The sequence below is a fragment of the Lemur catta genome, chromosome 1, assembly GCF_020740605.2.
Source record: "Lemur catta isolate mLemCat1 chromosome 1, mLemCat1.pri, whole genome shotgun sequence".
NCBI lineage: Eukaryota > Metazoa > Chordata > Mammalia > Primates > Lemuridae > Lemur > Lemur catta.
The window spans coordinates 27,164,322-27,186,153 of NC_059128.1; the positions used below are offsets into that span (position 1 = coordinate 27,164,322).

The window sequence follows — 21,832 nt, forward strand, 5'->3', positions numbered from 1 at the left end:
TGCATCTGGGAAAACACTCAGAACCCATCCTGTTATTGACAGCGAGCGGGTCAGTGACACCATCGCCATCTGTGCAGGGTGGCACGTGATTGCGCGTCAGCAGGGGCTGCGGGGTTTAGTAGCGAGAGTGCAAGGGCCAGCAATTCCTCATGCTCATTTCCAAGTGGGGTGTGAGGGCTCGTCTTGTTTACCGGGCTTGGCTGCGTGTGAGCTAGATGTAATTAAAAACAATTGATCAGGTTTGCGAAGCCTGGTAGGGTACTCAATAAACCCGCTGACTGATGAATTGATGGATAATGGGTATGTCTAATAAATGAACAACACAGGCTACGGGTTTGCTGGATGGAGGACAATGTGGCATCTGCCTTAGATCTCCATGGAGGGACGTGGCCTCCCATCTGGTGGCACAGACGGGAGCTTGTCCGGAAACAGAACTGCCCTCAGAAGCTGCCAGAAAGTCTACCTTTCCCTTCCTTTCTCCTTCCTCTGTTTTTTCCCTTTGGTTCACTCCCCATTTTCACTAGTGAGACAAAACTTTTCATTTTTTTCCTCCTCTATCTTAAACACACACACTCTCGGGCACAAAATCTTCCCATCAGCAACTTTATCTGAATCTTCAAATACACTAACCTTAGCCTGCAGCAGTATACATTTATACTAGCCTAAGGATTTTTTAATCAGATTTTTTTTTTTTATTTTAAATCCTAGAGGGTTATAACACTGGTCTTTGAAAATCACTAAAACAGGATGGCTACTCCTTTGTCTAGAGTAGGTTAGGCCCAACAATAGCTCTCAGAAGGCAGAGGCTGACCTTCAGGGACTCCCCCCGGCTGGGTTCTGCGGCACACACTTCACAGTACCCTCCTGGGTGCCCTTTCTTACGTGCGTGAGGCATTTGTCATCCCGTTGGGTCACCTGGGAATGGGCTTGCACGGTGCAGGCCTGAAGGCAGGAAGTGTAGGGGTGCGTGTGGGGTTCTCTCTGGGACAATGTGGGGCGGCTGGGTGCCGTGAGAGCTCTCACAAACCTCTCCACCCCCGTCACCCATGCCCACCCGGCCCTCATGAAAGGCGGGAAGGAATTCTGCTTTCCTCTTGGGTGCTGCTTATTGCTGTGGCAACCACACGCCAAACACCCGCTCCTCCCCTCCTCCCATCCCTCCTCGACCAGGGCCCCAGATTACACATTGTGTAGCCATATATGTATGGTCTGGGTTTACTATACACAGAGTTTAAGGCTCTGATTTAGCTGGAGGATGTGGGGAAAAAAATCTCTGAAGCTCCTGAATAACAGTCTGTTGCCAATGTGTATGTTAAAAGCCCAGAGACAAAGAAGGTGAGGTTTACCAGTTGCCCAAACCCTCATAGCATCATTCGCAAGGTCATTTTGGCTGGAGAGGGGCTGTGGGTTGAGGGAGGCTGGAGATGCTATTCTGGAGGATTACACCTCTGTCTATTTGTTTCAGGTGAATTTGGCCCTGAGGCTCTCCCACCCTAACCCCTCCCACTCCTATAGAACCCGCTAGGCTGGGCTTGGAGGTGCTAATTAATCTCTTCCTGCCTAGACCCTGGAGCTCAGCCTCACAGCTCTGACGCCAAGGACCTGTGGCCAGCCTGTCACTGCCGCTCTGCCCAACTGCTTTCATTTCCCAGGTCTTCAGGGTGGCGGGGTGCAGCTGACCCACCCAGGGGCCACCCCTGGGACTGTTCCCAGCCTCTCAGCAATCCAGGTGGTGCTGCTTGGCATTTTTGTCTCCCTCTCCCCACTCCCGCATTTACCAAATGCCAGTTTTGCTGCTAAAGATGGAGGTCACGCGGGTTCAGGTCGGCTGGGAGGCAGCTCAGCCCAGCTGCAATCTACCCGCTACCCGGCGACCTCCCGGGCGAGCGAGGGCAGGCGCAAGCTAGAAGGCGGTTAATCATGCAGGATGCAGGCATGGCTAGGTTGCCTGGCCCAGGGCTTTGGGGAAGAAATCCTGCAATCACACTTGCTCAGCAGCTGCCTCCCTTCTGAAGAGCTCAGGCGCCTCCAGTTTTCAGTGATCAAAGTGAAATCTGATAGCAGAGGCTACCTATGTTCAGAGATGAGCTGCCCCAAAGCATATGCCCCTGTGGGCTTGCTGGAAGCACTTGGTTGCTCTGCCCAGAGAGAGGAGAGCTCCCCGCACCCTCTAGGGCTCCGTCCTCCTTCCTTTGTGCTGTCATCCCTGCCTCCAGTTTGGGGGATCCTGAAGGAACTGCTCAGGGAGGGGAGTGGTAATTCTGCCAGTGCCTGGCATTTGCATAGTTACGGAGGAAGCAGTTTTTTCAGGGTGTGAATGTGTGATGTTCCTCCTCAGTGCTGGTCAGTTGGGAACGAATCATGGTGCCAGGAAACTGCAGCCAGCTCAGCCTGAGGCCTTGGCGTAGCTGAGCAAAGCAGCTGAGGCTGGTTGAAAATGCTATTAGCAGGCAGCCTTTGTCCAAGTGAAAAAATATACAGTGATTAAGAACCGAGCTGCAGAAGGTACATTCCAGGGACACCAGAGCTTTGCAGACAGACAAAGCGATTTTCACCTTCAAGACATTTGGCAAAGTGTAATCCAGTAGAATTTCGGGTCCTTCAATTTCATGGACCGTGGGCTCAGTGCTGGGTTCACAAACACCCACACATTCAACTCCCACCCTCCGCTCTGATTAATCATGTCAGCTCTGCGGCCATCTTGATGGCTAGAAGCCTGGAAGAAGGTGGTCATAGAATCCTTTGTTTCTGAAAGGAAACGCACAAAAGGAATAGCTCCCTTTTGTGCAGTACTTTAAGAAAAATCAACATGCTGCTTGACATGCTGTGGCTCTGTGCATTGCACTTCCAGATATTAATCAACAAAGCATGCACTATCTGGGTTACCGCGAGCTTTTGCCACTTACCTGGGAGACTGATGCTAAATTCTTTGGCTGGGAAGAGGGCTGAGGCCCAGAGAGTAGCCCTGGGGGTCAGATGGCATGTTGGGGGCAGCAGAGCCAAGCACTGGGGGTCCAAGGAGGGCCCTTTTCAACGCTAAAGGGAGTAGGGACATCTAAGCTGCTGATGAGATTCTCTTGCTGATTTGCCCAGGTGACATAAGACCAAAGTTACAGATCTCTAGTCCACCAGGTCAAACTCCAGGCTATTACGGGGAAAGGAATCAACCATGGTTGCCCCCAGGAAGAGGGATGAAACTGATTGGAAAGGTGTAAGAGGGAACTTTCTAGGGTGCTGGGACACAGGTTACATGGGTGCATACACTTGTCAAATTCACTGAACCTTCAGATCTGTCCATTTTACTGTATATAATTATACCTCAAAAGAAACAGAAAAATGATTTAAAAAAAAAAAAAAAAACCCAGCTATCACATATCCCCTGCCTTGGAGTCTCCCATCTCCTATTCCTCCGCAGCTGCTCGGCCTTTGGAGAGGCTGGGGGCTTCCCCCTCCAGGACGGGAGAAACCCGGATTCCTCGGCTAGGGGAACTGGGCTTGCAACAGAACTAATTTGGAACACTATTTCTAGCCCCCACCAACCCAAACTGATCCCTTTGGTGCGACATGCCGGCATTTTTCATCCTTGCTAAAGAAAAATGGTGTTTTGCCGAACAGGGCTCACCAAGTGACCTGGGAGGCAAAGGTAAGAAGTGGGAGGCCCCAGAGATGTGCTGTCCTGAAGCAGCTTGAAGGTCACCTATGAGTGGGTGACACTTAAGTTCATAAAGGACATGTGGTGGACTAACAGGCCTGGGGGTGGGGTGGGGAGAGGCGCCCAAGAGCCAGGTGGAAAGGTAGGGGCTATGCTTGGGCTCTGCAGGGGGGGAGACCAAGGACCTGTCTCACTGCCTCGGGTGACGCTCTGCGGGTTGTCGCCCCTTTGTGCCCCTTCTCCATGGAACAAAGCAAAACAAATGATTTTAAAAGGGAGTACATGGAATTCCATGGCACCTCCTTTCTCAGTGATGTTTAAAATTAGGGGGAAAGAGAGAGCCGTCTGCTTGGGATGGTTAAAGGGTCTGAGCAACTCTGGCAGGGGATGTTAGGAAAATCCATACATTACATAGAATACTTTCAAAACACTTTTCAATTCTCTTTCTCTTATCCCCCTCCATTCAGCTTTGTGAAGCAAGGTGGGGCAGAGGAAATGGAAAAATTAGAGATTACACACGGTCGTCCGTGGCAGAGCTGGCCAACCCGGCACAGGCAGGCGGGGGCCGTCCCCGGCCTTCTCACCCTTCCACGGTGGGCAGGGCAGGGGCCTGCGGCAGGTCCGTTCCTGGGGCCTGTGTCACTCCCAGGTCCTTGCCACGCTTTCTGAGCTCTCAGAAACGTCAGGGCATTTTATGTGGTTTTAAAATATTCTCTTTTTTCAGCTGTTTTTATGAGAAGATATACCACAAACATAAAACAACATCGGAATTTAAAAAAATCAAGGAACAGGTAAAAAGTGAATTAAGAAAAAAAAGTTGTTTACTGGCTGAAGAACTAAGACACAGTACACTCATGTGTAATTACACCTAGACCTATTAAAAATATAAGGAATCTGAGCCTGAGCTAAAGTGAGACCCCATCTCTACAAACATTAGAAAAATTAGCCGGGCATGGTGACTACAAGTCCCAGCTACTCGGGAGGCTGAGGCGGGAGGATTGCTCGGCCCAGGAGTGTGAGGCTGCAGTGAGCTATGATGACACCACGGCACTCTAGCCTGGGCGACAGAGCGAGACTCTGTCTCAAAATAAAAAAAAAAAAAAAGGAATATGATCAAAATAAAATAATAGATTCTTTTGAAAGAGCCACCGTCTTATGGACAGTGGTGTAAACACCCAGGTTTTGCCATGGATATGGAATCTACCTGAATGCAGTTCCCACAAAATGTCATGAAACCATTAGCAGGTTCAGGCACCTTACTCTACCCTGTATTGGCAACTACTACTAGTGCTTCTAAAAATTTTATTTAACATTTTTGTTAAATATCTATCTGGATTAAATATAAAAGGCCCAACCTATCCCCTGATCTCCCAGGGCTTTTCGGTTTGAATTTCCTTTTTTTTTTATTTTTGAGACAGAGTCTCGCTTTGTTGCCCGGGCTAGAGTGAGTGCCGTGGTGTCAGCCTAGCTCACAGCAACCTCAAACTCCTGGGCTTAAGCGATCCTACTGCCTCAGCCTCCCGAGTAGCTGGGACTACAGGCATGCGCCACCATGCCTGGCTAATTTTTTCGATATATATTTTTAGTTGTCCAGATAATTTTTATTTCTATTTTTAGTAGAGACAGGGTCTCGCTCAGGCTGGTGTCGAACTCCTGACCTCGAGCGATCCACCCGCCTTGGCCTCCCAGAGTGCTAGGATTACAGGCGTGAGCCACCACGCCCGGCCAGGTTTGAATTTCTTATTCCTGTTCAACAGAGTGGCGTCAACATCGCATGTACCCTCCCATCTCCAGGGCCCTTGTCTTCAAACAGCCTGGACCTTGATGGGAGAGTCCTGTGACCAGGGACACAGTCGACTGCCAAGGACAGCTACTGACAGCTCTCCGTTGATTGACCATTGAGCAGCCACTGTGTCAAGCCCACTAGGCATTTCATAAATGCTTGCCCTAATGTCCATAATGTCCCCGCCAGTTAGGAATTCCCATAAACCCACCAAACGGGTGAGGAAACAGACTCCCACAGAGCCTGAGTAACTTGCCTGAGAGCACGTGGCTGGTCAGTGGCAGGGCCGAGCGGGTCGGCCCTGGTGATCCACACACTTTCTACTTTGCATATGACCGTCACTTGCAAGGAAGGAGGCAGATGGGAACGGTGCTCAGGGACTAAGGACACCGCCAGGCCCACCCACACTGGGCAACCTCTCTGGACAACGCAGGCTGATTTTCTCAACCCCTGGGAGGAAGCAGCTTCAGGTCTTGAGCACGCGTGAGCGCATCCCAGGAGTTTCTCCTCTGCTAAGCTGCCTCCCCTCACCCCATTTGGGATCCTGAGAGAGGGCAGGGGCCGTCCTCTGGCGGACAAGCCTGGCAAAAGGAGCCTTTGGGTACCGCACTGAGCTAGGGTGCAGGTCGCCACGGCTTGGTGTGTGTGGACTTCAGGTCAGGCCGGGTGAAGCCACCATTCTGTTTGTGGCCCTGTGTTGTTGGTGCCGATGCCTCTGGAAACACACATGGCAACTGTCCCAGGGAGGACAGAAGCAGGTGTGATGTTTACCTTTCAAAGGTGGGACAGGCAGGGGTGCCTCACTCCAATTAGAACCAACCTCATTTCAAATCATTCTAGGCCAAGTGTCCAGCCAGGCTGGGGGAGCCCTCCCTAGCGCTGTTCCTGGCACCTCTGACCTCTATCCTTACCATGCTCATCACTCTTCGCTAAGGCCGACTTCTCCCTGCCAGTTTTGGTGAGTGATGGGGAACCCTCCTCATGGCCCCCCAGCTGTGCAGGGACAAATCTGGAAGCAGGTGGGGACACCAGGCGAGACCAGCCTCAGCAGCTGAGCCCTACGTTGGCATTAGAATGCCAGGCACAGACTCCCTGGTCTCCTTCCCAAGTTGTGCATTTCCATTCTCTCTGCTACTCTTTATCCCGATGCAGTGGAAATGCCCGCTTTTTATAGCAGATCTCTCCTCTCTCCTTCCTCTCATCCAACTGAACCCTGTTGCTCTTCCTACACTGAGCTTGCAGGAAATTGTTCATGGCCTCAGGAGTGGAGTGCAGGGGGTCATTCTGCTTGCAAGACCCCTCAGTAGCATGCCTTCCCGTGGCTCACTTGATGCCTGCCTCTTCCTCTCCTCCTCCTCCTCCTTCTTCCCAAACATACTTTAGCATCTAAGCTCTGGTTCATTCCAAATTAGGCAAAGGCTGAAAGACTCAAGGAAACAGTGACACGGCTGTGTTGCTATAGGCAACAACTTGATGCTACTTTTTTCTAACTAGGAAGTTCAAATAACCTTTGACTTTGACTACGGGGAGAGTATAGCTGCAGTTCAGTAACTTGATATTGTGCATGAAGCAGCAAGAGAAAGTCACCTGCTTGGCAGTATGTGACTTTCCCCAGGACCTGTGGGGACTGTAACTCCATCCTCCTAAGGGCATTTGTCATCTCCTGTACATGTGTTCACTCAAAGCACGTACACTGGTTGGGGTCCCTGGTTAAGCCGGCTGCCTAGATAGAGCCTAGAAGGCACCGTCAACTTGCTAACCCCCACACCCCCTAAAAAGCTCAGCACTTCAGTGAATGTCCATGTCCGCTTGAATGCGGACACAAAGAGGGCCAGCTCACTTCTCTTTTCTCCCTACTGCCTGGAGTGCAATTCAGCAGGCATTTATCAGGCATGGATTCCTAACCTGCAAAAGTGCAGCAGAATTTTCGAGAAATGTTGGGATAGAAACTTGGGTTGCTGGGATTCCTAGCCAAAGAGAACCTTCTTACTTTCCTACACATTCTTTTCACATGTAGCTGAGATGTTTCTGGTCCCCATGGGACAGTGGATGGTCAGTGTTTCCCAGCGTCCTTCTCCCCTGGTGGTCTAGTACGTGGAAATGTGAGATTTCTAAGATTCCTGCACGACTTGGCCCTGTGCCCATGGAGGAAAGGTGATGAAATCTTTAGCCAGGAGATGAAGCCTAAGGATGCTGCTACTGGATTTAAAAGCGCCCTGTCTTGGTCTGCTAGGGAACCAGGAGAAGCGAGTTCCTGGATCAGTGTTATTAAGGATGTCATTTGTACACTGCCTCTAGGACAAGGGACTCATCACAGCATCATTTCTGGATCCCTCAGCATCTTGCTTATTAGTAAGGAAAAACTCTGGGTGCAAAAAATGTGCAAAAAACTGGGGACACCAAGAAATGGGTGCCGCTGACCGTCCCTAGAATGAGAATGGGAGTGGTGGGCAGAGACGAGGCCACGGACAAACAGCCCATCTCTTTCGGATGTGGGGACGCCTTCTGTGCAGAAGGAGCCCAGAGGTTAGAGAGTGTGCAGACGCCGGGATCACTCACCCACTGCTGGAAGGAAGCCACCTCGGGGGGGAAATGCAGCGGCCATTCTGACTCTGCGCCAGCAGCACTAGGCAATTGTGTTTTTAGGAAGGGAAGTGAAGAATAACTTATCCAGCTGAAACTGTGAAGACCTGTGGCTTTAGAGGAGCCCCTGCCCAGACATGCACACAGCTGCGGTGGGCATGCAATCCATGCAGCACAGGCGCGTGCAGGTCCACAGCATATGGTTACACACGCACCATACACCAAACACGGAGGCGCACACCAGGCAGGCGGCACATGCACCTGTGTATACACCTGTGCACGTGTGTATATACCTGTGCACGTGTGTATACACCTGTGCACATGTTCACATGCACGTTCACATGCACTCACAGAAGCATCACATGCAAGGTGCATAAGCCATCGCATAATTGGCTGTAGAGTTTTATATCAGCTCCTACGGTGCCAATCTTTGACACTAATACTACAAATACTAATACAAACTTAAAGGATTTACCTTAAAATACATATATAAAAACGGAATTCTCCCCATGAGAAAGCCATCCATTCGTGTCAGTGCAAACGGCCTCTCCACTGTTTCTGGGGGTGCTACAAGCAGTAGGAGCACCCGCCACAGGGGGCTGGTTTATCGGGGGATTTCAGAGCATCCCCTGCCACTTGCTTCTGACTTCTCCAATAACCTCACCTTGGGATAAGTGGTTTAAAAAGAGAAACCTGTGTTTATCTGGCAGAGGGAGCAATGGGACTTGTTGAGGTTGTATTGCTCAGGGCGGCCCCAGGCACACAGGCAGCTGGGAAGTGAGTGTTTGTGGGCATGAGGCTTCGGTCACGCAGAGGGCTGCATTGGGAGTACTGGATTTCATGCTCTTATGGTGGGCAGAACCAGTTTTCATCTGTGTCTTGTAGCAGGAGGCATCTCAGGGTCCTGAGCCTGCACACGGGACCAAATGGCAGATCCTGCCAACATATATAGTGTTTGACCAGTGGCTCTGCCTGCCTTCTGGCACCTCACAGGCTGACAAGCCCCCCATCGCCCACAGCTTCCTGGGAAGTGCTTGGGGGCTTCAAGAAATCGACCACAGCTGGGCGCGTGGCTCACGCCTGTAATCCTAGCCCTCTGGGAGGCCGAGGCGGGTGGATGGCTCGAGGTCAGGAGTTCGAGACCAGCCTGAGCGAGACCTCGTCTACTAAAAAAGAAATGGAAATAAAAATTATCTGGACAACTAAAAATATATATAGAAAAAATTAGCTAGGCATGGTGGTGCATGCCTGTAGTCCCAGCTACTCGGGAGGCTGAGGCAGTAGGATCACTTGAGCCCAGGAGTTTGAGGTTGCTGTGAACTAGGCTGATGCCACAGCACTCACTCTAGCCCGGGCAACAAAGTGAGACTCTGTCTCAAAAAAAAAAAAAAGAAATCGACCACAGAGCCGGAGCTGGCCTGCTGGGCACCACAGCTCCTCCACTACCAGGGAAAACAGAGAAACTACCTCTCTGAGTTGACTTTAAAAAGAAGCCAATAATAACAGCTACCTTTACTGAGTATTTACCATGAGCCAGTCACTGTAATAAATGCACTTTGCATACACTGTCATAAAGGAGATACCCACTAACCCACCCTCAACTGCAAAATAAATGTAATGATCCCTAGCTGGCAGACTATTGTTGGAAATTAAATAAGGTAATAAGTACAGAGCTAAGCATGGGCTGCAAATAGCATCATAATGATGAAAATAATACTAAGAGCTATACCTGTTAAGCACATGCACTGTAAACAGTGTGCGAAGAGCTTTATGTATTTTTTTCCCAATTAATCATTTACTCTTATCTCCCTTTTATGGATGAGGAAACTGAGGCTTAGAGAAGCTGCCGAAGTCACAAGGGACCAATCAGGGGCCTCCCCAAAACACACCCCTGCTGGAGCAAGATGCACCTCACTGTGCAGGTGTCTCTGCAATCCCTGGGGCACATGGAAGTGAAGGGACCCTGACATCAAACCTGGACGGACCTGCTGAACAGCAGGTCAAGGGGCTCTGGAGGCCACCAACCAGCCCACATTCCTTCTTGGTGGTCCTTCTCATGATGTCCTACAGATATGATAACCATTCAAGAAAGCCATGATCGAGGGCTAGCAGATAATGAGATCCAAAGCTGTGTCATCACCCAGGAAACCTTCACCAAGTATGTGACCACCAGATCGTGATCACTCATGAATGCTAACGGTTGACTGCTTTACATATTTAATATGCAGAATTATGAATGCCCCAGAACCTTCCAGCACCATCCAGGACAGAGAACCCATCAGAATTTCCCCACTACTTTTGCTGCAGATTAGAAGATGGGTTGAGTTTTGTATTGGATGCTCCATCTCTATTTCCCAACGTGATCTGCTCTGATGCTAAGGCCGGGCTTTCTGTCCTTGTTGACAGTCTGTCTTTTCCTACTGGGCATGGGGGTACAGATGCACCACGCTCCTGGTGCAAGCGAGGGAGGCCAGGGCATGGTGTAGACTGGCCCTCCAGCCCTGTGAGTGAGTATAGGTGCCCGGGATCCCTGATCCTGCCTCTCCCCTGCCTCTTACCATTGTGCCTAACAGTTTTAAAGGAATGTCTGAGAGAACACAGTAACAATCAAGTCTGACTGGGCTTTCTTTAGCTTTAAAAGTGTCTTATTAAAACTTTGCTGACTTTACCATGATCGCCATGTTTAATGAGAGGCCTCAAAGAATTTGAAAGCAAAAGATGAAGAGAGGAAAAGAGCCACAAGCTGTAATCACCATAATTATACAATCCCACGATGAGTTGAAAGCAGCCCTGGTGAAGCCCAGAGAGGAGGGAATGTCATCTGCACTTGGGTTGGTTCTTAGGACAGCTGGAAAGCATGTGACATGGAGGCCCTTCCCTTCCCCTGGGTGGGGCTGAGGATGAGTCCCAGGCAGGGCTCAGAGGAGAGGAGCCTAGCAGGGCAGTTTCTCCTCCGTCTGAGGTCTCTGGGGGCGTGCCCTGCTCTTGGCCAGGCTGAGACGATTTTGGTATCAGCTTGCCCACCCGGAATCTGCAACTGGCATTGGGTAAGAGGCAAGTGGCTTTACTATCTTTTTTCCTTTCAAAAAATACACTTTCTGGATGGGAACTAAGACAGGCTAAGCTTTCTCCAACCCAGGGCCCAGGCACATGGCCATTCCTGGCTGTGCTCAGCCTCTGCACTCCAGCCGCCAGCCTCCTGTGCCAACGGGGACCTGTGTCCTCCACTTGCTGACCTCGTTTTAGGCATTCAGGGGAGACAGCCCTATTGTCCAAAGCTCAGCTGCTACAGCAGCAAATGACAAAAAAACAAAACAAGAAAACCCAAACCAAACCAAACCAAACCAACAACAGCAACAACAACAACAAAACAGGCAAGAATGACATGTGAAGGGCAGTAATTCCACTTCTTGACAGTCACCCTAGCTTTGAGTGTGCCATGATCTGGCATTTTCTCCCACAAGGCAGAGTCTAATCTGAATCCTTTGGATTCCTCTCCTCTAATCTCAGGGAACTCCCTTCATATAATCCATTCTCCTTTTCCACGACTCATTTGCAAACCACAGAATGGAATGCAGTAAGATCCATGTAAGAAACATTTAATGCGGCACGGCATCCCAGTTGCAAGAGGCCAGGGGATCCAGTGCAGAAAGCTACTCTACAATGTCCCTGGCCATTCGGCTTCTAAACGGTTTGCCAGGGAGCTCACTGCTCCTTGGGGTGACATAGTTCGTTGTTGGGTAGTGGCTACTGTTAGAATATTTTTAGTAGAGTGACATTCCCCATATTTTGTAGCCATTTGTTCTAGTTTTGCCCTCTGGAGCAATCCAGAAATGTCTACTCACTCTGGAAGACAAACGCAAACAGATTTCACGATGGCCATCAAGCCTGCTGGCGACTGGCCGTCTTCCCTCCAGTTTCTTCTGACATGGCTTCCAGAGTCCCTTTCTCTCCCTAGTCATTTTCTTCCGAATTTTCCTGATAAAATGTTGGGGCTTAGAACCAAGACTTACTCTAGAGCAACACAAAACCTCTCTTCTCTGACCAGTCCACTTTTGTTATCATAGCCTAAAACCGCCTGGTTTTAAGTGACTGCATCCTGCTTTTGCTTATATTAAGCTTGCAGTCAACTACAAGCCCAGAATTTTTTTCACTTTGAGTTATAGTAAAGGCAACAAATACAATCCTATAGTTATGAAAGTTGAATTTTTTAAAAACGTAAATATTATCTGGTAAAATTTTATGTAATTGTTTTTGACCCCTCAGTCCAGTGGAAGGAGATGATTTGCAAATACAGTTCCATTATCTGCCAAATGAGCAATACTTTGCAGGTTTGGATCTCTGAATGTGGTTGGCATGTTTGTCTCTTCATCCAAGTCATCAAAAAGGATGTTGGATGGGCCATGGCTGGACCGTTCTGGCCCACGACCAGAGACTGCCTTTCCAGCTGACAGACGATTAGTTCCCCCCTCACCAGCCACTGAGACACTGGATACACTCGCTTTGCCTATATTTGGGCAAACAGAGGGAAGTGGAGGGGGCAGGAGAAAACATTACTTTCAACTCCATTGCAGTACTAACAGGTCACAGACAAATATCTCCTGGAGCAGGGGGTGTAGTTATTACGGTCACCATCCTATACTCAGCCAGACTGCACGGGGGCATGGACAGTTCTCGCCAAATACAATATCACAACAGCGAGAACCATTCCCATTTGGGGCCAAGGTGCTGTTGCTCAGGCGGTCAGGATTTGACCATGACGATGGAGCGTGGAAGAACCACCGCCGGGGTGGCTATAGACCCCTACCCTGTCTCACCTTCCCACCCAGTGGGGAGCCACCAAGCACACACCCAAGGGTCTTTTTCTCACTGGCCATCAGACAAACATCACAAAACTGGAAGTGCCACTGCTCTGAGCTCTCCTGAGCTCCCCTGCAGTGTTTCATGCAGCCGTGCTGCTTCGAGCATCATCTTACAGATTGCTCCTCCCCACGCACACGCAGCTGCCCTCCTTCCACAACGCCGTGCCTTCCTGACTCCACTCAACCCAGGGAGACTCATTAGCTGCTTTAAAGAGGGGAAGTGTCCCTAGTTGCTTCACCAGGAGCTTGTTTTGGGGGGACTCCATGGGGGTCTTAGTTCTTGGCCTTTGAGTTCCTTAGACCTTAAGTTCTATGACTGCCCCTTGAACTCTATAGTTCGGACAACAGGCAGAGTTGGGTCTCCTCTCCTTGACCTTGACATTGGCAGCATTGTCCCCTTCCTAGGTGCTGCCATTGGACACTTCTCTCTCTGGCCCCTTCTGCTGTGGGGTCGCTGCTCCCCTGACAGGGAATGAGGCAGGTCTGTCCTCTGCAGAGGTGGGCATCCTGTCTGTCCCTTGGCATAAGTGACACAGAGCAGGCTGACACTCCACACCCCCATCAGCCACTTCTACAGTGACAGCACCTTTCTAGAAGGATGTCTCTCCTGCGTGGGGTGGGAGGAAGGCAACGCCATGGCACAGGGCTGCAGGCCACCTCCTGAAATAGATCCCACCTGGCACACACTCGCGATTGCCCCAGCCTGCCTCACAGGAGACTGGCAGGGTAGGCGATTTGGATCGGAATTGGTGGCTGTAAACACACAGCTGTGCCTTTCTGCCTCGGCGGAGTTTGATTTTCACTTGACTGCCTGGCACACTGGGGTCTGGGGAAGGCAGGACAGGGCCTGAGAAGGGGCGAGGAAGGCCGGCAGGGGAGGCGGGCAGCAGCTGCCCCGCAGAGCCCCGCTCGCCCCATGTGTCCGGAGGCTGAATCACCACCGCTGGGCTTTCTCTCTGAGCGGGCGCTGGGCGGGGAGGGTCTTGTGGCTGCTTTCGGCTGACAGGTTGAACCATCAGCTGCAACAGCTGGGGGTTCCTCCTTCCAAGAGAAATGCAAGGGTCTGGGGCCTGGTGTCTCAAAAACGACAACCAATCTCCGGCCATTTTTGATAAATAAAAATCTCACCCCTCCCCAGAGTTTTGGAAAGATCCCCCCATGCTTGCCACGGAGAATCACTTTGTCACCGTGTCTTCTCTGTATCCCACCAGCCATGCTGATGCTGTTGTTTTACATTTTATAGTTTGTCTATAAAAATATATTTTTACATTTTTGTTTTCCAGATACAAAACTAGAATAGTAAATATGCTTTTTCTAATTTCACATGGAGCCAAGGTAAAGAGAGAAGGGCAGAGACCAGAGGAGACTTAAGCAAGGACTTAACCACGGACTGTAACCAGGTTAACACTGTCTTTCATACCCTTCTTTCCTGTCTCTAAAAGAGGACAGTGACGAGCTGGCCCAGGGTTCCCTAGGGAACCAGAAAGTCTGGCAGCAGGTGAGAGCAGAGTGATGCTGAGATTCTCGAGTGCTCACCTTTCATATCTTCCTGTGCCCACGGGGCCCCTGGGACGCCACAATGCAGGTGATGATGTGGCAGCACCACCCTGGTGCCCACCCTTCTGCCCAGCTGACCTGGTCAGCCCCCCTCCTGACACACACAGCTGGGCATCCAGAAGGCAACACAGGGGCTGCAGAACCGTCCAGGCCACAGGGTGGAGGTCCCTCTCCCTGGTCTCGGTGAGCACCCCGTGCCCGCAGCTGCTCCCACTGTAGGAATGAGCCCTGAGCAACAGAGGGGCCTGCGCGCAGGTGTGGAGAGCCCGGACACTCAGTTCTCCTGCCGGCACCTGTCCCGGGTTGTAAATACACCCACCTCAACTGGTTTATTTCCCAGCCTCAAAGGCTGGCGGACACTTCCAAATCAGGTAGCCAATTGGGCAGAAGGCAGCTCCTCTCTGATTCTAAGGGATGATTCACAGAGCTCAGCAGTGTCAGGATAGAGAGAAGTACAGCCCCACAGAACACTTCCAGCTGGAAGGGACCATAGAGATGATCTAGTCCATGTCATTATACAGAGGAGGAAACCAGGGCCCAGAGAGGGCTAGTGATTTGCCTGAAGTCACACAGCTAGCAAGCTGAGGCCGGAAGTAGGAGCCACTCTGCGTGGGGGCTGCTGAGGTGTTTCGGAGTCCCAGGAGATGTCCTTGCTGCTCAAGAGAGGCAGATTGTCCTGGTTTCTCTCCCAAATACTATTACGGAAGTCTCCCTCCATCTCTAGCCGGGGCCAGGGTTTCACTACCGCAGGATCTCAGTGCCCTGAGATGGGAGAGGCTGGCACTACTGTCTGTGACCCAGTGGTCCTAAGGGGCTCTAAGGACTGTCTGCAATCAAAATGAACCCTTGTAAAGATGCTGGAGGCCGGGAAAGATATTTTCAGCGGAGGTCAAAGCCCTCTGGGGATCTGCGGAGTCTGGGTATTAGGAACTCATTCCACCAGGTGCATGGCTGTCCCCGTGCCCAGGAGGAGGAGAAAACCACCCCCAGGGAAGGAGCTCTGCTGCTGGGTTGGCCTGGTTGTCTGCCCCCTTCCTCCCCTGCCAGGAGCCTCAGCCCCCCACTTCCGGTCAGCACCCAGGCTGGAGCTGGGGCTTCCTCCTGCAGGGCTGTCTGGAAGCGGGAGGGGAGCTGTTGACTTCTTGGCTCTCATTAGCTTTTCCCTGGCTTCTGGCTGGGGAGGGAGGGAGGGAGGGAGGGAGGGGGTGAGGGAGGGTGGGTGGCAGCTGGCTTGCAGAGCTTCCCGCTCTCCATCTGACTTGCCTGCTGCATTCCTTGGCAGGCAGGACAGGAAAGCCTGCCACCGAGATGCACTTGTCACGTGCCGAGGCTCCCTCCGCTTCCGGCCCTCCCTGCCACAATTGCAAGGAGCACCTTGGCAAAGCTAAACTGCAATGTTCTCTTAGGAGGTGGATGAACGCCCGGGCCTCACCTCCCCTCTCCTCCGCGGCCTCCAGAGCCTGCTCAGGCACCAGCAACCCTGTGTCCCACCTTAGGAGCCCAGGCTGGAGCTGGCGAGGCTGTCGGGAGGCAGCTGAGGAGAGGTGCCCAGGGAACCTGACGCTGGCCTCACTCACGGCTGCCATTTCTCCTGACGGGTGTGCCATCACCCTCTGTGGCTTCGTCCATGAACTGTACACAAGGAGCAGGGGACTTCCTCCAGCTTCTCCTCCTGCCACCATCCCAAAAGGGAAAGTCACAGCGCTGCTGTTGTGGCTTGGCTGAGGCCCTTGGCTTCCCCTCGCCCCCCTCCCAAGCGTCTTCCTGGTCCTCAACGTCCGAGTTAGGCCCTGGGGGGGCTCTCACCCGTTTGTGGGAGACCCTGTAGAATCTGAAGGAACGAGCACACCTGCAAGGCGGGGACGAGCCTCTCAGCTCTGGGCACCCTGGTGCCCCCACTGTCATCTGTCAACCACAAAACCAGGAAGACGGCAGAGACTGGCAGCCTGGCCGGGAGCACCAGGAAACGGCGTTTAGTTAGAGAAGCCGCCTCCTCTCCCTGATCAGTAACGTCTGGGACTTTCTACGAAAGAATCAGAAGAAGAGGTGGAACCAACAATGACTAGCCAGATGTTTCCTACTGTGGTTTTCCTACTTTACAGCCACCGTGCAAGGCAGCTTCCCAGTGAGCAAGACTAGGGAGAAACAGGCTCCAGCTCCTTTGGCCCGTGGCCATGTCTGGAGGGCCCCTGGAGAAGCTGCTATGTGTTACAGCTCCTCTGAAACTGAGGCTCCTCGGACAAGGGCCACCACGTACAGCAGTGTGGGTTATTCATTCACTGTACAGGGGTGGCTCAGGGTCACGTCGGGGCCGAAATCCAGCCTGTGTTTGCCTTGGCCAGAGGGGCATCTTTGGGGCTGGGCCCACCAGAGTCCTATTTTCTATTTTGAATAAAGGCACATTATGGGCTAGTTGTGCTCTGCCATGGACTTTATTTAGTCATATTTGGTTCTGAACCTGGGCCTTCCCTGTCAAATAAGCAGGATTTTAGACAGGCTCTGTGGTTCCAGTTTGCCAAATAATGTGACACTTGGCACAGCATTCCCAGACACTTGCTATTATATTCAAGTCCTGAGTGACTTGGAATGAAACTTCCACTGGAAGGCGAAGTTCACACAGCGCGGCCTCTGTTGATTAGGGAGTGCCAGGTCCCTCTGCACCCAAACTAGGATGGGCCTAGAAGCTTCCCTGAGCCACAGTAAACTACTCATTAGGATCTCGTGTAAAAGGGGGCATCTTTGGCTTTCCATGGACAATCCCTCCATGTCAAAGCACACCTTGAGAATGGGAAAAACAATTTGCTTTCTCCAAATGCTCCTCCTTTACCAAGATAAGAAAGTGAGCTGCCTAGCTTCACTTCCCTTTTTTCCGTTATTAGCCCCATGGTGTGGGTGGTCTTGTTACCCATGTCTCCCAGCCACATGGGAATGCTCTTGAACTGGCCCTTCCTTTAGTTTTATGGCCTGCAGTACGTAGCCAATGAAGCATTCATGTAGATCTTCTCTTAGAGAAACCAAACACTTTATGTATATAATATTCAGAGACCGGATATCAAATTGGAGGGCACATTGGTTGGGTGGTTAGCTCTGTTTGATTAGAACACTGGGCTGTTGACACCAAATTCTTGGGTTCCAGCCTTACGTAATCTGAGAGCCAGTACTGTTCTACAGCCATGGGCCGTATCCCCAAACTTAGTCACATCTTGTGGGGACGTGGCTTTACCCCAAGAGCACAAGGAGCAGGGCTGGATCAGTGGACATCCATCTGTAGCACTGGAACCAAAAATTCTGACTGCACCATTCATGAGAGTCTCCTGTTCATAAAGGAGCAGCACGGAATTTAGGAATTTAGGTATTTTTTTAAAAGTTTGGGCCTTTTGTCCATACCCTCAGGAGTTTGGGGTAATTTTCTCCTTCAGTCTGCCCTGAAAACATCTCCGAAAGTTCTCCCATGTGCACACTTCACATCCTGGGGGGGCGAGGGGGGGCGGTCAGTGTCTGGGGCTTTCCGGCTCCAAAAGCTCCGTCAATAGACCTTGGAGAACCACCACGCCTATGCCACTTCTGAGATGAAGGGAAATCAATGAACGCTCCTCATGGAGCTTCACAGAGACCATTCTTGCCTTTCCTGAGACCCACTTTTCACGAAAAGCAGCCTGAAGATACTGGGCCATTTTGTCCAAGTGCCAGGCTTCCTCTCACACCTTCTGCCTGCACGTCACCCTGAGGAGCCTCCGTGGGGCTGTCAAATCTCTGCTTCCCTATGGTTTGCACCGGAGGAACCTGTCCTCTCGGCCTGTCAATAAAATCTCTAAACATCCTGCTCCCACAGAGCAGCTGGGCCTCAGAAGAGAGAGAGAGAGATGGGATGCCCCCACTTTCTGTCGGGCCATTGTTGGGTGGAGGAGTTCCCACAGGCCTTGCTTCTGACAGCCTGTGGCACCTTCTTGGTGTGTGAAGCCACATGGCCACGGCACACCGGCCACGGAGTCAGACACGGGACCAGCAGGCCTCGCATTCGGCCTGTTCTGATTTCTTACGAGGAAAAGCCACAGAGAGGGAAGACCAAAGAAGAAAAGGATGTGTACCGCTATTTTAACTGCCACCTACTGGAGTTATTGCCATGTCTACACCTAGTGAATTCAAAATAATGTTTAAATGCACTTAAAATGCATCCAGCTCTGGCAGGTAAATGACTAGGTTGCTTTCAACCCAGGATTCTTAGAATTTGTGTCAGAAGGATGACATAAGGATGCTAATCATACAGCTGTCAAGTTTTACAAGGACTTTCCCCTTCCACAGAGGCAAAAACAAAACAAAAACCAAAAAAACAAAAACAAAAACAAAAAAACAAGTCAGCATCAATGGGCTCCCCCCTTGGAGAAGGGAAACGCGGCCAGCTCCCTGTGTGCGACCCCTGCCCGCCGGCTGCCACCTAGGCTCCCTCTGGCTGGATGTCACAGGGCAGGCGGGCCGTGAACTCTGCGCCTGCTCGTGCGGAGTCAGCGCGTGAGCGGATCGAGCACCGCCTGCGCCCCCAGCTCTCCGCTCACGTCACAGAGACCAGCACGGAAAGAGGAGACAGTTCTGTGCTGTCCCGGGGACCACAGCAGGGCGTCTCCACCATGTGCCCGCAGGGAAGGACCACTCATTCCCTGCTCTCGCGCGTTACCGGGGGTCTCCCTGTGCCACCGTGGGCCCTACCGCTCTCTAAGGGGGTGTGCGTGGGGCAGAGCCACTCGCCTCCAAGAACGGAGAACCTGAAGGGACCCGCAGCCTGTCTTTCCTCAGGAACTTGGTGAGACCCTACCGCTGGGGAGCTCCGGGGACACCGCTGGGACTCAGCTCCTGCCCTCTCCTCCCTGTCACGCTATGCGCATGAGGCTGACGGGGGCTGGGCGGGACACAGGGACTCATGCAGAGGCGACTAAGGCACGCCAGCTAGGCCAGGCCGCCAGAACCCATGCAGCACGGCCGCCTTCCGCACACAGCAAAAGCCGCGACACAGCAACACAGCTCGCGACCCGCACCGGTGCGACTGCCAGAGTTCACAGAGGGAAATTTGGCTTTTTTGTTTTGTTTTGTTTTGTTTTTAGGATGAGTTATGCTTCTCAGCCAATTTATTTCATGGCCTAGTTCGATGGCCTTCTCCCCGGGCTGCCGCAGAAGATGCACAAACCGCGCAGCCCCGAGGGCAGCAGGGTCCTTCCTCCTCAAAGCCCTGGACAGAAGATCGAGTGCCCAGGCCCGGGGCTGGGCCATCGAGTGTGCACCTTCTGCAGAGGGAGCCGCTCGCTCGTTTGCAAATTCGCCCTAGAAGGGAAGCTGCAGACACTCGCAAAAGAAAAGGGCTGAGTGGAGGGGAAAGCACTGGACTCCCTCCCACCCCAAAGGAAACGACAATCAAAAAATAAATAAATAAGTAAATAAAACAAGAAAGAAAGAAAAAACCCAAAAGCAAAAGAAACATTGAGGGAAGAAAACCGACTGAACTTACCACACTGCGAGTGAATTTTTCTAGGGAAGTTCTACGACCTTGCTCACTTTCTGGCTTTAGGGGGGAAAAAAAAAAAAAGGTAGGGAGAAAAATACAGAAAAAAAAATATCTTCAGCTTACACGTGGTTTCCAAACATCAGCAGCCGCAGCTAAAGAAGAACAAAAACAAAAGCAAAATGGGGCGAAAAATGGGAAAAGAGAAGCAGCCAGCGCTGTTGGCAGAGTGGACGGGAGAGACAGAAGACAGAAGCCCAGGCGAGGTGGTGCTGCCTCCGTGAGCAGCGGGCAGAGGGGCGGGTTGCTTCTCAAGGGGCCACCAAGTGCCGCAGGGCTTGGGCGAGGAGCCGCCACTGCTTTGCCCCCCGATCACAGCCGCGGGTCTGAGCCCCTTGCTGACCGCTTCCACCTGGCCATGCCCATAGGCAGGAGCCCTGGCAGTTGTGGCCATGAGTCCCCAGGCGGCCATCTGGGGGCTCCAAGGGGCGACACAGAACAGACTAGCTCTGAGGGCCGGCGGGGTGTCGGGGGGTGTGGGGGGGATGCTGATGGGACGGCAGGAAGTGGCCACAGGGGGAGGTGAAGTCACCCACTCCTCTGGGAGTCTGGTTAGGACTGTTTTCTCTCTTGAGATTTCCCTGCCCAGGGGCAGCCAGAAAGTTTGCTAACTTCAGTGACTTCCTAATGACCCTCGTTCTGCATCCTTAGAGAAAGGAGGGTCTACCATGTCCTCTGCAGTGACAAAGGGTCTTCAGCCTCCGAAGACAATAACGTGGGGATTGTTCTGAACAGAAAATGCTCTCTCATGATCCAGGCAGGTGACACCTTCCAAGGTGTACTCATGCCAGGCTAGGGGAGGCTCAGGAAGCTCCCGGGGAACTCTCAGCAGGGGTAAGGGGGGCGAAGGCCTCACACATTCTCCCAGGCCTAGCTCACCTCTGCCACCCGAGAAAGAGAGGGGAAGTGTGCTCCTGACCTTGCCCCACATTTCCCACCTGCAGGGGTCCCAGGAGAATTTATCCTGGAGCCGTGTTCCAGGTCCTGAGCCCGAGGGTGGGAAATTCCGAGAGCGCACACACTCACATGGACACACACATACACGCGGCAAGTAACTGAAATCAGGGAGCCGAGGAGGCAGCCAGGTGTCTGTGGGTCTGCAGGACGTGCCGAAAGCAGAGGGCAGGCCGAAGGCAGCCATCTGTCGTGTGGATGAGGTTGGGGGGCTTCCTTGGCAGCCACCCCGCCCCATCAGCTCAGCCAGCAGCCAGAGGCAGATATGAGGTTGCAGAAGGAAAACACAACGCAAACGACACACCACCACAGGGTTGGGCTGGGCTTTCTTCTTGCACAAGGATCTGAAGGATCCACACTCAGCCCTGGGTACCATAAACAGCTCCATTGTGGGGGTGGCAGGACTCTACTTTCATCCCATGGCAGCCCTGGTGCCACACATTTGGCTCAAGTTGGGCCAGTCCTAGGCCCTGCATTCTGTGCTTATTGTTCTCATCCTCTGGCTACCGAGTCGCTGCTTGCAGAGGGTAACCACTGGCCTGACTCATTCAGGTTCCTTGGCCTTGCGTGGGCCATCAAGCTGCCCTGGAAAACCACCATCATTGGTACTTAACTGTCCTGGAGTGGCCCTCAAACCCGGCTCACCTACCCCTGGGGAACCTGGTTCTTCAGAGTGACTATGCTTTACCTTGAAAGTATTAGGAAAGAGAATGAATCAGGGACAAAGGAGCAGAAGGCTGTGCCTCCAGACCCCATCCGGGGGCTGTTCCTGGCAGAAGAGTGAGGCTGCCCTTTCGAAGCTGGAGGTTGGCTGCGACTCTTGCAAACCTTTTATGACCTGGACATTAATATCACATGATGAGCCTGTCCATGAAGTCAGAAGATACTGT

General features: G+C 52.1%; 1 protein-coding gene across 6 annotated transcripts in view; it reads right to left on the minus strand.

Annotated features, from left to right (window-relative positions):
- Positions 1–21,832, minus strand: part of RGS6 (regulator of G protein signaling 6) — a 537,898-nt gene that overhangs the window by 5,039 nt on the left and 511,027 nt on the right. For 2 of the 6 annotated variants that reach the window (XM_045564556.1, XM_045564563.1), the window contains exon 17: positions 19,935–19,988. The exons of 3 other annotated variants lie outside the window; for them this stretch is intronic. In XM_045564556.1, coding sequence (XP_045420512.1) covers positions 19,935–19,988 — 54 coding nt within the window. Of the gene's footprint in view, positions 1–7,994; positions 8,062–19,934; positions 19,989–21,832 lie in introns of all 6 variants that reach the window. One more of the 6 variants, XM_045564597.1, reaches the window with a different exon arrangement.